Source organism: Diuraphis noxia, unplaced genomic scaffold (genome assembly GCF_037042655.1).
Source record: "Diuraphis noxia isolate RWA-SAM2 unplaced genomic scaffold, SU_Dnox_SAM2 contig0005, whole genome shotgun sequence".
Taxonomy (NCBI): Eukaryota; Metazoa; Arthropoda; class Insecta; order Hemiptera; family Aphididae; genus Diuraphis; species Diuraphis noxia.
In genome coordinates, this window is record NW_028301715.1 from 42105445 (window position 1) to 42120525 (window position 15081).

Sequence of the window (15081 nt, forward strand, 5' to 3'; positions counted from 1 at the left end):
ATATTATATTATATTTATAATTACTATTATATTTATTTATTTATTGTTTAAAATATATTAGATTTAAAAATGACTTTTCAAACCACTGCAATAAGCCAATAAGACGCTAACAATCGCACGTTCGTACAGCTATAGTGTACTTATATACCGTGTTTATGAGTACACCTACCCGTGACTAAGTGACTTGTTAACAGTTTACACGTGTTAAAGTGTTTTTTAAGTTTTTGTGGTTATTTGTTTTTTTGCCTTCAAAAATTTAAAATTTAACAAAAAAAAAATGGACGATTTAGATTTATACCTATGAATTGTTTGCCGTCGTGGACGTCCTCTAACAAATTGCGGAAAATGCTAATGCTACTCCTGGGCACGAACATAAAGCAGTAGATCATTTTATAGGTAAGTTGGAAATTTTTTTTAAACCTATTTAACGCGAGGTGATGAAGTTATACTTCTATAAGATAGATGTGTATATTTCTCCGAAATATCGTATACCTAATCTATATAAATATAGCGATTAGAGGTATGTCGTGTGTGCATACATTTTCATGGATAGGACTTAGGTTAAACATATGTGCTTCATATTATAGCCTATAGGAATGTTACCGTAAATGCTTATACAATTTGGAAAAAAAATTCTTTATTCTGGTAAATAGGTACATTGAAGTCGGCCTTAACTATCTCGTCTTTAATATGCATATGAGATACAATTATGTTTTATGTCGTATGTTATACTATTATATTATTATACCATTATTATACTAAATTATCATATGCATCTATTATATTATATTTTTATTTATTTAGATTTATCGGACCGTAATCTTATAAAACGATATCGGCTGACCAAAGATTTGGCGAAACAGGTAATAACTTTGCTTACCTACGCTTTTTATCAACGTACCGTATACCTACCTACATCTAGAGGATTCAGTATTGAACGCAAAGTAAGGATCTCTAAATTTAAACAAATTTATAATTTTATATTATGGGAGTGTAAATAATAAATATATAGTGAAAGGTAAAATTTGAAAATTCACAGTAATTTTCAAAAGTGTCGAGAAAAACGGGGATTTTTATACAAAACATTTTGACAAAATTGAAAATTGTTTGGCGTAACGCTGTAACTAAACAGTTGAAAATATTAAAGAATTACAATTTAACACTATTCGTAATGGGTGGTGTTGAATCGTTAAGAGTTAAGACATTATATCTATGTAAGTTAGTAAATGTAAATTAAAAGGTATCTCTTAAATGTACTATAGCCTAACTAGCCTATGGGCGCCTATACTACCTATTTATTGGTATTCATTTATTTATTTGTATATTTTATGGGGATTATAGGTACATTTATAATAAGTCGTGATTAACAGTTGATAAACTAATATACATATATTATAAACAATACAGTTTAACAAATTGCATGTATCTAATATGCATTTTACAAATTATTTCAGGTTATTGTTGCTTTACGCTTTTTTGCTGCTGGAAGTTACCAGATGGATGTTGATGATAATCGACATGCTTCTGTGTCTCAACCTTCAGTTAGCAGAATCTACGTACAAGGAACAACTCAAAATTCTTAGCTTAAATATTTTATTTTTTTTATTTCAATAAAAATCTTAGATTTTTGCCAAGCATGGCTTACAAGGAGTCATCGGTGTAATTGTTTGTACGCATACTGCTATTGACTAAATTAAACATAGGTTTTTATTCGTAGCAAAAGCTATGATTTTTCAAAATAAAAAAGATTCTGTTTCAAATAATGAACCATTTTGTTTCATGGATTGGGAAAGTAGTGTTCCTACAAATGCTACTAACATGTCTCTTTTAAATAGTTCAAAGCATGTTTTTGCTGATGGAACTTAATCGTATACACCAAAATATTTTCTTCAAATGTATACAATATATGTATATTTGAATGGATTTTATGTAGCAATTATATTTGTTTTTATGGAGTGTAAAACACAAAAATCGTATACTGATGTTTGGTTGAAAATAAAACAGTTATCTTAAATTTAACGGACAATAATTGCAACTGAAAATGATACATATTACATTTAGACTTTGAAAAAGCTGCTCACAAAGCAATATTGGAAGTTTTCGAAAATTTTCAAGTGGTAGATTGTCATTTTCACATAAGTCAAGCCTGGTTTCATCGTATTAAAAACGACCAAGAATTAAATAAGCACTATGCTGGAAAAACAGTTGTGTACCTTGCTTCAACTGTACAAGTTGGTTCAAAAAAATAAATAAATAAAATAGACATTTCTGATAATTTTTATGATGTTTGAATTATATTTTATCGTATTTCTTACACTATGTGTATACCACAGATATATACTAATACTAGTATTAATACTAATATTAGTATATATCTGTGGTGTATACATACGTTTAACGAGTCATAGGTGCATAAGTTCATAGACCTTATTTGCCTTGACGTGTTGTACGTTTGTAAGACGGAGAAAACAATTACCCGTGTGGCATCTTCATAATATAATATAATATGTATATTATATAAGTATTCACGAATATGTAGTCATTATAATATAATAATACCTATATAATAATTATCACATTATTATAGTAAAAAAATATGTTTTCCGTGAGTTAGCCACGCGAATCTAAAAATTATTACTTGAGGCGTGGTTTGGTCACGCCTGTAATATTATAATAATATGCCCTTATATAATATCATTGCAGATGTCGTTCACATGTTCAACGAGTTGTCTCTGTACATTCCTCTGACAAACTGCTCCTGTCCGAATTTCTGCGGCTTACCGTGATAGCATTTCCTCACTGTATGCACAGTCGGTGGGAAGTACCCGTAATCGTTGTACGTGGTCGCGTAGAACGGATTGCTTGAAATTCGTCTGGTTTTGCCGTAGTTCTGCAGACCTGTAGATATAGCAATAATAAACCATACAAAATATGATTTGACACAATAACATGAGGTACGCACAAAAATACAGTGTACAATATATATTATACACGGAAAAAATTATACATATAATTTAATCAAATTGAAAGTGTCATCAGTTGGTTGCTTCATTTCCACAAATCTTGTAATTCATGTTTACTCTCTTAACTCACATATCCTCTTGAGGACCAATGTCTATTTTAATAGACAATTATTATAACTGCTTTAGCGCCCATGCTTAATTTAATTTTTGTATTTTTAATCATTTTTATAAACCCGTTGTCCATTACAGTGGACATTTTCTCTTATCCCCACTAAAGTCCATCCATTTTTTTTTTTTTGCTTATATATTATACTTCCGTCAATATAACTTTAAAATAGTGATAATTTAGAAGGATAAACGCGTAAAAAAAATGTCTAATGAAATAGACATTGGGTTTGTGGTACTACAAAATTTAAATACGTGCGTTGGAGATCAGGAGGTTATACTTATTATGCTTTGTAACATAGATTGTATATCTTCTAGAGAAAACAAAATTTAGGAAAGTTGTTGAAAGCTGTGTTTGTCTATTCATCAGTTATGACCTGTTTAAATCGAACACGGGTGGGCTGGATATGGTACCTGTGCGGCGCTTTGTCCGCAAGTCAATGTAAATGTTAAGTCGAAAGCTGCGGGTCAGTTAGAATGTTATTTGTTTTGTTTCAGATAAATTTTTTTTTCAATGTTATTAGTTTATCGCTATATTTTTGGGTTATTTTTCGAGGAGTGGAATCTATTTATTGGTATTAATTGGCGCAAAATTATCTGTTTTGAAGTTATATTCTTGTATCTTGTGTGTGAACTTTCCTTTCACTTTTGTCGGTAGATGACACTGCCGTTATAATTTATGTTTTCGTAACAACCGTCGGTGCACGACGACGATTACGTACATTTCCCCACCCTCACCTATTAAACATTTTCAACATTTTTAGACGCTAATATTTAGTGCTTAATTCCTACCAAATCCTGCCACCATTCCCGGAATTCCTGCTCAACTTCCACCCCCGTAAAATCTAAAAAACCCGCAGTGGGCGGGGGAAACGTGTCTCCTGCCCCAACGACGTTAAAAAATTATTTTTTTAACTTTTTTAAACCCTAATATCTAGTGATAGTGAATTTATATACACTGGCGTGGTTTTTTTTCGCAACTTCCAAGTACTTATACTGCATTTTTTCGAGAAGTCCGCGAATCACTGTATGTTCAATTATATAGTATAAATGTATAATATTATATATTTTCGTATTTTTCGGATGAAATATAAATCACTATAATTTTAATACTTTTGAATACGTATAATGTTGTATGATGTCTTTTGGACAACATATTTTGGTGACATTATTTTAAATAATGCAATCTCATGGTCTACATTGTGCATCTGTGTACGGTTAGGTTAGGTTAGTCACTTTTTTAATTTATTATCTTAAATTGAACTGCCATATAATTCCACGATAGATAGTTCTTTTCCAAACTTTGTCAGCAACTTAATGTACTATCTATAGCGGTGAAATGCTACCTATAGAAGAAAATGCGACATTAAAAAAATGTCGACATAATTAGAATATGGAAATTCAATTTGGTTTCATTGTATTTGAGTTACTTGAATATTTATTTTGAATAAAAAGAGCTGAAAGCTTGTAAAATCAGTGAATTATATCAAGTTGTACCTACTAAGCAACACTTGTGCATTTCACACAATCGCGTAAATAACCATTGTTGCTTATTGTGACAGTTTATACAACTCAACAAAAGTGGATAGCCTTAAATTAAAAAATATATTTTGGAGTTTGTTGAGAGTATTATGAAAAATGGAATAAGGACCACGACATATGTTAAGGGAGCAAATTTTATAGTATGTCTAGAAAAATTTTAAAATAATTTTAAATTATCTTGTTTATGTATTAAGTATGTTATAATAATATTATTTTCAATCAATACCTTATCATTTAATCTCCGAGTTCATATATTAGGGTTTTTAAGTTTTATAATATATTGAATGTGTTTTTTATTTTTACAGATTGATTACCTCAACCCGCCTATTGAAATAATAAATAATGATATCTCAATGGCAATATGCGATACTACAATAGGTAATGTAATAAATATTTTTCTAAAAGATCTACCTACCTTGAAGGATATAATCACATGTTCTAATCCCAAGTGTAAAAAGACAACAGTGACGTCTATACCGATTCCTTACATATAACGGTCAATGTTAAAAATGATAATCTTGATGAATTAGAAAATATGGTTAAGCTTCAAATAAATAATGAAACTACTTTATATAAATCATGTTGATAATCTGAATAATCCATGTGCCGGTTATAAAACGATTAAACCAGATGTTTCTAAATTACATAATATATGTATAGAACTATTATAATGGAATATTAAGTAAACCTAAATATTCTTAAAAAAAATTATTATTGATTAATAAAAAATCATTTCATGTCATATTGAAGATTTTTATTTTATTTTTCGAATACATTTAGTTTCAGTGAATTAAAATCCATGAATACCAAAAATGTTGTTAATTACTTTTACTTTTATATGACGATATCGACTCTACGTTAAGAAGCAGCAAAGTTGCACCTCAGGGCTCAGATCATAGTTGTGTTAGAAAAAATACCAGAAGTCTTATCTATCAATGGTACAACATATTATGAACCTAAGGGTGTTTGTTGTTACCATCATGAAGGAATGTGCAGACTTCGCAGATCATCAGGAAATTACACAGCATAATTGTAAATGTCATAATGGAAATTGGGAAATTATGGATGACTTAAAAAAACAAAAAGAACAATAAAATTCCAAGTAGAATATTTAATATATACAATTTAATAATATTTTTTAATAAATAGATGGTCTAAGGAAAACATTTTTTTATGTCTGTTTCTATGAAGTATATATATTAAGCCATCAATTTCGTTAACTACTTTTTGACACTGACATATTAAATAGTCAGGTTTTTTACAATCAATAAATAATATAAAAATTTCCATCATTATTACTGATACAACTCCATTTATCAATGATAACAGGGTATAAGAAAAGTATTATCTAATATTAACAACAACAAATAACAATAAATTTTTATCATTGAACGTGATTTGAATATATCACAATTAAAAAATCTATGTTACTTGTATACATTTTTTCTAATAGTAGTTTTAATAATATACATTTTTTTATTATTGTAGTATAGGTACTATTACTAAATATTGGGGTTTATAAAATTTAAAAAAAATTAATTTTTTGACGTGAGTGGGGCAGGAGACACGTTTCTCCCGCCCCACCACGGGTTTCTTAGCTTTTGCGGGTGTGGAAGTTGAGCAAAAATTCCGGGAATGATGGCAGGATTGGCAGGAATTAAGCACGAAATATTAGCGTTTAAAAAAGTCGAAAATGTGTACTACAAATGTATGTGCTTTAATCTTTTTCGTGTATTCGGTTGGATGCAACTATAGTTTGCACACATTTTAATATTTCTCAGATAAAACTTAGAACTCGTTTGCCCACAAATTATTGTATATATATATAATATATATTAATACGTAGGAAGGTATACCTATATAATATTATATATTTATATGCGTACACACATGCACAATGTAGACCATGAGATTGCATTATTTAAAATAATGTCACCAAATGTTGTCCAAAAGACATCATACAACATTATACGTACCTATTCAAAAGTATTACCATTATAGTGATTTGTATTTCATCCGAAAAATACGAAAATATATAATATTATACATTTATACTATATAATTGAACATACAGTGATTCGCGGACTTCTCGAACAAATGCAGTAAAGTACTTGGAAGTTGCGAAAAAAAACCACGCCAGTGTATATAAATTCTAGCCTTAGTCATAATAATCATATTAATAGAATCTGATATCACGTAAGCAGTGTATAACATAAATATTTACTTACCTGGACATTCGAAACGAGCTGGTAAGTTTTGGGTTTTGTAAAAGTCTGATGTTTTTTCCAGGGCGCCGTCGTCTAAACTACCGTCTCCGTCGTCCATGTTGGAAAAACTAACAACGTGCGTCATAACGAGCGTACTTCCGAAATTTACTTCATAATATTGATCTAACTAGCTAACGACCTCCTAGGAAATATCTATCACGAAAGCCTCTATCCTATTAAATATAAATTTATTTTTCCAATCGTTCGTTCAAAAAACTTAATAAATTCGCAGATATTATAACGTAATAATATACATATATCGTATTAATACATTATATTATATATATTTGTAAAGCTCTGTTTGTACTGGTCGTGTCATTGTGAACAATGAATATTATTGACTGGGGATATAGTATATTAATCGTTAACAGTTTCTGTAATTTTTGTAACCGTGACATACGTTTTTCTTCTTTTTTTTCGGTAGTTATGCATTTTATTTACATTTATTCACTGTATTGAATGGGGTGGGATCTTTATATTTTTTGCAGTAAAATACTGATGTGAAATATAGTTTAAATATTATATACTTTAGTTTTCAAGTTATAAACTTATATGCAAACTTTCCATTCACTTTTGTCGGTAGATGACACTGCCGTTAACATCTATAACACTAAGCTTATTCAAAAACAAAGCAATAAAATTATAATTTGTTATTGATAAGTTTCATCTATGTTGCGAGTGGGACATAGAGGCAAAACAAACAATAGGCAGAAATCCTCTCAAGATAAATCTCTCTAGATATAACTAGTTTAAAGTAGTTAAATGAAAAACAAAATACTTATATTACTTATGCATGTAATTTGTAGCCTAATAAAATATATACATTATATACATTAAGCAATAGTAGTTCATGTAGAACACGGAAGTATATAATTAATAATTATATGATAGATTAAATATATCTATTTAATCTATTCTATGGTGAACGCCCATTTTACGATCACTATCGAACAATTATGTTTAATTGCATACTATATATATATTACCATTTTCAAGATTTTACTTTTTGTGTCAGCAATAAGCGCAAAAACGGCGTTTAACACACAATTATTACCAAGCAGGTATGTACTATTCGTTACTTATTGGTATTATTATTTAATCGTGGATCTTGGTCATTTAATGTTGTGTGATATAGGTTATTATTTTATTAAGTACTGATTACCAGTTTAAAATCATCTTCCGCATTGTTCATTTGATTGTATATATAGTTAGTTATACTAAACAGGGGTGGTCACAACGAGGCTCACGAGCCCCATGTGGCTCCCGATGGAGTATCGTGTGGCTCTTGACACCAATCTTAGAGTAAAATTAATTTATATAACATAAAAAGCACTTTTCAAAAGTAAAATGTCATTTCTTAATGTGTACCTACCTGAAAAATAATGCTCTGTGTAGTGTAAAAAATTGATGTTCCTTAATTTGTTATAAAATTTAAAACGTGTTTACCCATCTTAACAATGTGGCTCACTTCGAAATAGTTTCGTAAATTTGCGGCTCCCAAAATTAAAGTCAGTGACCACCTCTGTATTATAACATACCTGCTTCCATATGTTGTATTCATTTTAACTGCACTGTGCAAACTATTATTTAAAAGTTTATGAGAATTTTCAAAAGGCTCAAAATATATTTCAATTTGCGAAGTTGGGGTTTAATGTGCTTTGATTTTTGTCTATTAAATCGTTAAAAAATACAAATAATAAAAATTCAAAATTTAATAAATTTATTATTATTTATTTGCACAGTATAATTATTTAAAACTCTAGTCTCGCTTACACCTCCAACAGAACATGTATATACAATGATGTCACCATTAAATTTGTTTATAAGCCAACATGAAAACTCATATAACTATATTCGTAAATTTAAGACATTATGCACCTGTAAATTGGCGACAACATAACTATTATGTGTTATTAATTACAACATAATATAATTTGAGGTTAAGATCTTGAGAGGACGTCTCATAAAAATATGTACCTACGTTAAAAATTTCCTTTAAAAACACGTTTGCGCGTTCAAAGAATATGGGTTACTGAATGGTTTTATTATAAAAACATCTACGAACAAAATTGTAGAGGCGATTCAGATCTGCTTCCGTAAGAAGTACGATTTTTGATTTTTTAAATATTAAGTCCTAAAAATAATTCTCGAAAAAGGGAAAAACACGGGCACAATTAAACATATATACGAAGTTTAACAGATATCAAAAATTAAATTCTTACAGAACCAGATATGAATCTCCTCAGCAATTTTTTCATAAGTGTTTTTACGATAAAATCACTCAGTAACCCATATTCTTTGAACACGTAAAGTATATTTTATAAGAAAATCGTAAAAAATTACGGCTTGCCACGACGGCGACTATACCTATAGTGATTAGTGAATATATGGCTTACAACGCTATCACTTAAGCGTTGTATGTCTACAAGTTTCCGTGAGATGTCCTCTAAAACTAAAAATAAACTATAATTGTAAACTGCATTTTTTATTGATAGTGTTTAAACTTTGAAGAGACAGCATTGTGATTGATTTGAACAACTCGCTCAGTATAAACAGCAATTTGTTTTCCAGAAAATGTCAGTTCAGATATTCAAAATGAATGAACGTGTTCATCTATAAACAAAATATTCAAATCTTATATTTTACTTGCCTATCTTCTTTGAATTATCGAGTTAATAGTAAGATTAAATAAAAAAATAAAAATAGAAATTCACAAGAAATACAATTTTACTGTTTGGCATTTAAATATATTGACATTATTATATAATAGTCTATAGATCATCATATACTTGATATCATAATGGAAAATAGTTTCCCGGAAATATTGAAAATAAAAGATGTTCACCAAGGTGGTCAAAATAAAAAATTTATTTTCCAAGAAATACCAGAATATTATTTTGATGTAATTATTAAAAAAGTTATATATGAATATGCGTCTGAAGACACCATATATAATGGTGTTAATGTATTAAATGACCCAGTTTCTAAATTAAATTTTAAAAATGATTTTATAAGATATTTATCCCAAAAAATGTCAATTGGAGTATTTGAATATAAAGAAAATGATAAAAATGAACTAGTAGGTATTAATGTTTTATACCGTGAGAATATTGATTCATCAAAAATTGTAAATTCAAACTCATCTCAATATGAACAAATGATAAATCATATAAAAGCTGTTAAAAAAAGTTATGTTGAACCATTAATTGGCAATGAAGATTATCTTGCATCAAAAATGTTATTTATTTCTAAAGATCACCGCAAACTTGGATTTGCTCAACAGCTGCTGGAATTAAGAAGTTATATTGGAAAGAAATATAATTTCAAGTATACTATCAGTATGTTTGCTAGTAGCGCTTCTCAAAAATTAGCCGAAAAAGTGGGTTTTGAAAGAAAGTATGTATATAATTTTAATGATGCACTAGATAGTGAAAAAAATTATCTGTTTCCTTTCTTAAAAGACAAAACCATAATGTTTATGATTCAATACATATAATAAATAATAATTAATCGAGCATCTAAAGTGTGTTAATAATAAGCGTGTTGAAAATATATACCTTACCTATAGGTAGATCTTATGATCTATTTTCTATAATATTAATATCTAGAAATAACAAAAACTAACAAAGGATAAAATGTATACGATTAAAATTATTATAATAAATTAATAAACCATTAAAATTATTTTTTAATAATTAATTAACTAATAAGATAATGGAATTATATCCAAAATAGTGTGTATCTTGTAGGGTTGGGTATATTACGCCAATTGTATCCAAACAATAGTATATACTTTTATAAAATAATGATTAAAATATATATAAAAAATACATTTTAAAAGAAATTATATAAAAGAAACTAGTTAGATAAATTATGAATATAACTCGATAATACAATTCCTGATCCTCTACATTTATTACAAAGTTATTTATTAATGTTGTTATTTTCATTCTTAAAAATGTCTAAGACTTAAATATTAAGGTCTCTAGTGTAATGCACGTTTTTTTTTTGCGATATCATATTAATGTATATTAATGTCTGTGAGTTGTGATACACATAAAATAAACTTGTTTAACAAATAGTTGTATTTTTTTAATCTTGAATAAACGGATTATATTTATTATATAGTGAAAAGATAAGACGCTTTATTGTTTTCATATCGATACAATTTTATTTTTTTGATTTAATCCATATTACTACGAGTATATTATGTACCTACCTAATGAACGATAACTGAATAATTCTATTAAACATAATAAATTATTTATTCATTATCAAGTTATTCGTAATTGTGTTGTACCTAACGTAAATTGCAACCAATAATTTGTAAATTGCTGCACTATTGTTATTTTCAGGTACAAATTTCTGTATAGTAAATTACGCCCAATAGAAATATTTATTTTGATGATAGTTATTTAGCATTGCGCAGAGAGCACCACAAAGAAGCGACTATCACTGTCTTCTAAAAATGATTTTTCTTAAAATAAATAAATAAGTGAATTAAGATGGATAAATTAATTATTTTTTTTTAAATAAAATAATGTTAAATTAATAAGTTATTTAAAATATTTTTTGTTTTGTTAAATTATGCAGTGAATCATAATAACAATTTTGACACTAAAAATCTGGTAAATCATAAGTTAATAATAAGACAATATTATAAGTTTATATCAGCATTCAGCATGACGTAATGAGATCGTCTGATTCATGATATAGCCATATACAGAGTAATTATTTTATCATGAACCAGTCAATATCTCGGTAAGTATTAGGGATTTTAAAATAATTTTTTTTTTAATTTTCTAGATTTTATTATTCAAGGTATTATTAAAGGTGTTGAAGTTTTATAGGTAGTCGAAGGGGTCCCTCTATGATCTTGGACTTCTAGCTTTACGAGGTATTGTAGATCTTTAATCGTGGTTCGATTATACATTATATTAAAATGTATATAAATAAATATTTATGTTGGACGTTGGTATTGTGGAATATAATAATAATAAATATAATATTCAGGTGTACTCGAGAGGATATAACCATTAGTCGTAGAGGGAACTCGCCGCCCCGATAAAAACCAGTTTTTCGACGTTTTATCCATAAACTAAAAAAAGTATTAAAAACCATAAGATTAATGAAAATAAAATGTTGAAAGTTCAACATTTTCAGCAAAATAAACTCTATAATATATAGGTATATTTATTTTTTTCAAAAATTAAAAAATATTTTTCAAACTTTTTACCAAAAAATAAAATAAAATAATAACATAAAATACATGTAGCCCTTGTTTATGTAAGTCTAAATAAAAAAAAATACAGATTTATGATATATTTATTATCTCATGAGATATCGCATTGGGTAAATCCTCGCGAGACACCTTGTATAACACATCGATGATACGGTAAAATTGCAGCTGTAACCGGTGTAATATACGCATTAAATTGTGAAACATAAGATTTTTCTACTTTTTTTGCGTGTGTACACCGATGAAAAAAATTATAAAAAACATGAGTAAACAAGCTCGTACAACACTCACGACACCTATACACAAAGGTTTGTATCGTACGGTTTTGCGAACGTGTCTCACCGTCGTCGCCACTTAATCCGTAAGTGAAGAAGCAGAACGGAACACGCGCGCTCGGCGAACCACGTAAATAGAGAGAGTGATTTAAGTAAACAGAGTATAGTAATAGGATCATATGAAGTTCGCGTTGAACGTGATATCGTTGGCGCTAGGCGTTGTGGTGTTGATGGTGTCCGTCCAGTCGTTTTCGAATGACCGTCGGAATTTAGTGCTCGATGTGATGGCAAACGACAGGAGCTGGTTGCAGCAACTAAACGTAGGCATCAAGTTCAAAGTGAAAAATCTGTCCGCCGCCACCAAAGAGGTGCTTTTGAAAGTGATTATGAAATCGGAGACCGTGATCGATCCAGACAAGAAACAAAACCTGGAACAGGAGCTGAAACCGGAACACGAACAAGCCGAGAAATTCACTGAGGATGGGGATCAAAACGTAGTGGTGGCCAATGCGCTGCACATCGTAGCCGAAGTGGCGTCTAACTACAACAAACACGGCATGGCGCTTGATTTCGCGTTGGACGTCATCGCGTCGGCCATCAAGTGCAACACGTTTATGTACATTCTGGTGCAGTTAAAAGCCATCAAAAACATCAAAAACCTGCAAAATGATGTCATCGACTCACAGCCACTTGATATCTTTGATACACTGGTCTTGGTTCTGGACAAGGTGGCCGTACTGAAGGAGTCCATCAACGAAGAGATTAATTTGTACGAGCGTTGGGAAAAAGTCATCAGTCAGATCAATAACAACGATCTGCCACCTGGTTTCGATAATTTCGAGAAGCTGATCGAGAAGATGCTCGATGAATCATGCTCGATGAACCAAATTGAGCACATAGAGAAACACATACAACTCAACCAAGAAGAAAACTGGGATACGGTCGACAAAACGATAAAAACTTTCAATCGGTTGCAAGATTTATTGGATGATATGCTCGAAGATTTGCCGATCAGAACCTTGGATCTAAGCGTCTGGGAATCTTTTTTCCAGCAATAGAATTTTCAAAATCGATTGAAACGCATGTGCAATAATTATTTCGGCGTATTGTAACTATATTATTATTAAAAAATGAATTAAACAAAAAAAGAATAATAAGAATATTTCATATTTTGATTGATACCTATAATTTTTTACGTGAATCATATTAGTATAAAATATTTATCGATAATGCTGACATAATTGTCCAATATAAAATTTTTACAATATAGAAACCGCATACAACTTATAATATTGTTCAGGCATACATTTCAAGTTATTATTTTCTTTAGTTAAGTATTTATTATGTGCACGCTTTATAATAAACACAATAACTGATAACAAAATAAATTAATAAATTAAAATTAAATTTATATATATATATATATATATATATATATATATATATCATTAACCAATAATATATACTTGTTCAAAAAAGGCATAATATGTATTTATTTTTTTAAATATTATATAACTATTTTATAGCATTCCTGATTGCTCCAAGAACATTTCTGAAATTTTTGTTAAAATCGTTACTACATTTTGAATTTATGGAAAACATATATGTATTTAAGAAAAATGCTGAGTTCTTCTAATACAATTTTCAATTATAACCAATGGCAAATATTTATAAAAATACAAATTTCAAATTTCCATTGTGAATTACAAAAAAATCTTTGATTGAACATCTCTTTGAAATGGGAATATTTGAAAATCAATATATACATATTTTATTCCTATGTTCCTATTGTGTATCTAGATCATTTAATAAAAAACTATTCTAAATTTCAAGTCCGTACATTTTGTAGATTTTGAAATGTAGTGATTAGTGTGTGGGCGCATGTATGGTATTTGGCATTTATATATTATATAGATAGATTAAATAAATATGCCAACGACGTTTTTAATAATTTTAAAGCATTAATATTTGTCGAAACCAAACTTAATTTTTAATAATTAATATTATTTAACTATCAAAAATATTGTTTTTTACAGTTAAACTGCATTTTATTTACCTACACACAACATTTCAAACTCAAGTCCATATTATGTGCATAATGATGTCACAATGTTAATGTCCAATGAAATAAAATATATATATACATATACCAGAGAGAGAAAACCCATCGGAAAACATGGACGTGGTTATTTTCTATTTGTTCGTCAGTCACCATATCATGCATGCGCATACGCATAATAAAACTTGCCTTTTAATAACAAATTGAATTGATTTGGACAGAAATCATTGTCATTGTTAAATAAGATTTATATTAATTTCATTTTCTATGTGTTTCTTTAAACTAGGTTTATCAATACTTAATAGTAATGAAATTTGGTAAACAACAATCTGTTGTTGAGTTGGATACAAGATTTTTTATTTCAGACGGGGTTTTCGTAAGATTTTCTTAGTCGTGGTTACTTATTAACAAAAACATATGTATGATTCTTAGATTTTTCTTGTAAAGAAAAAATATCAAATAGCGCGGTATGGTTTTTTTCTTAGATGTTCTCTTATTACTAGAATCCTAATACAACATATATTTTATGTCTTATGATATAACTTTATATATATATTTATTTATTTGATAT

The 15081-nt window shown here is 28.7% G+C and overlaps 2 protein-coding genes across 2 annotated transcripts; one reads left to right on the forward strand and one right to left on the reverse strand.

Moving 5' to 3' along the window:
• Window positions 1–1363: 1363 nt before the first annotated feature.
• On the reverse strand, window positions 1364–7527 carry LOC149055364 (piercer of microtubule wall 2 protein). Its single transcript, XM_089228931.1, has 2 exons — window positions 6899–7527; window positions 1364–2898 (listed from the first exon to the last, which is right to left on the reverse strand). The coding sequence occupies exons 1-2, from the start codon at window positions 7020–7022 to the stop codon at window positions 2711–2713; spliced, it is 312 nt and encodes a 103-aa protein (XP_089085057.1). The 5' UTR covers window positions 7023–7527; the 3' UTR covers window positions 1364–2710.
• A 311-nt stretch (window positions 7528–7838) lies between these two features.
• Window positions 7839–10820, forward strand: LOC149055365 (uncharacterized). Its single transcript, XM_089228930.1, has 2 exons — window positions 7839–7998; window positions 9433–10820. Exon 2 carries the CDS (start codon window positions 9738–9740, stop codon window positions 10431–10433), a length of 696 nt encoding a protein of 231 aa, XP_089085056.1. The 5' UTR covers window positions 7839–7998; window positions 9433–9737; the 3' UTR covers window positions 10434–10820.
• The last annotated feature ends 4261 nt before the right edge of the window (window positions 10821–15081 follow it).

Excerpts from the sequence above, each read along its gene's own strand:
- LOC149055364 (XM_089228931.1), bottom strand. The coding sequence starts at position 7,022 with ATGACGCACGTTGTTAGTTTTTCCAACATGGACGACGGAGACGGTAGT. Across the intron at positions 2,899-6,898 it reads AGCTCGTTTCGAATGTCCAG|GTCTGCAGAACTACGGCAAA; the intron begins GTAAGTAAATAT and ends CTATATCTACAG.
- LOC149055365 (XM_089228930.1), top strand. The coding sequence starts at position 9,738 with ATGGAAAATAGTTTCCCGGAAATATTGAAAATAAAAGATGTTCACCAA.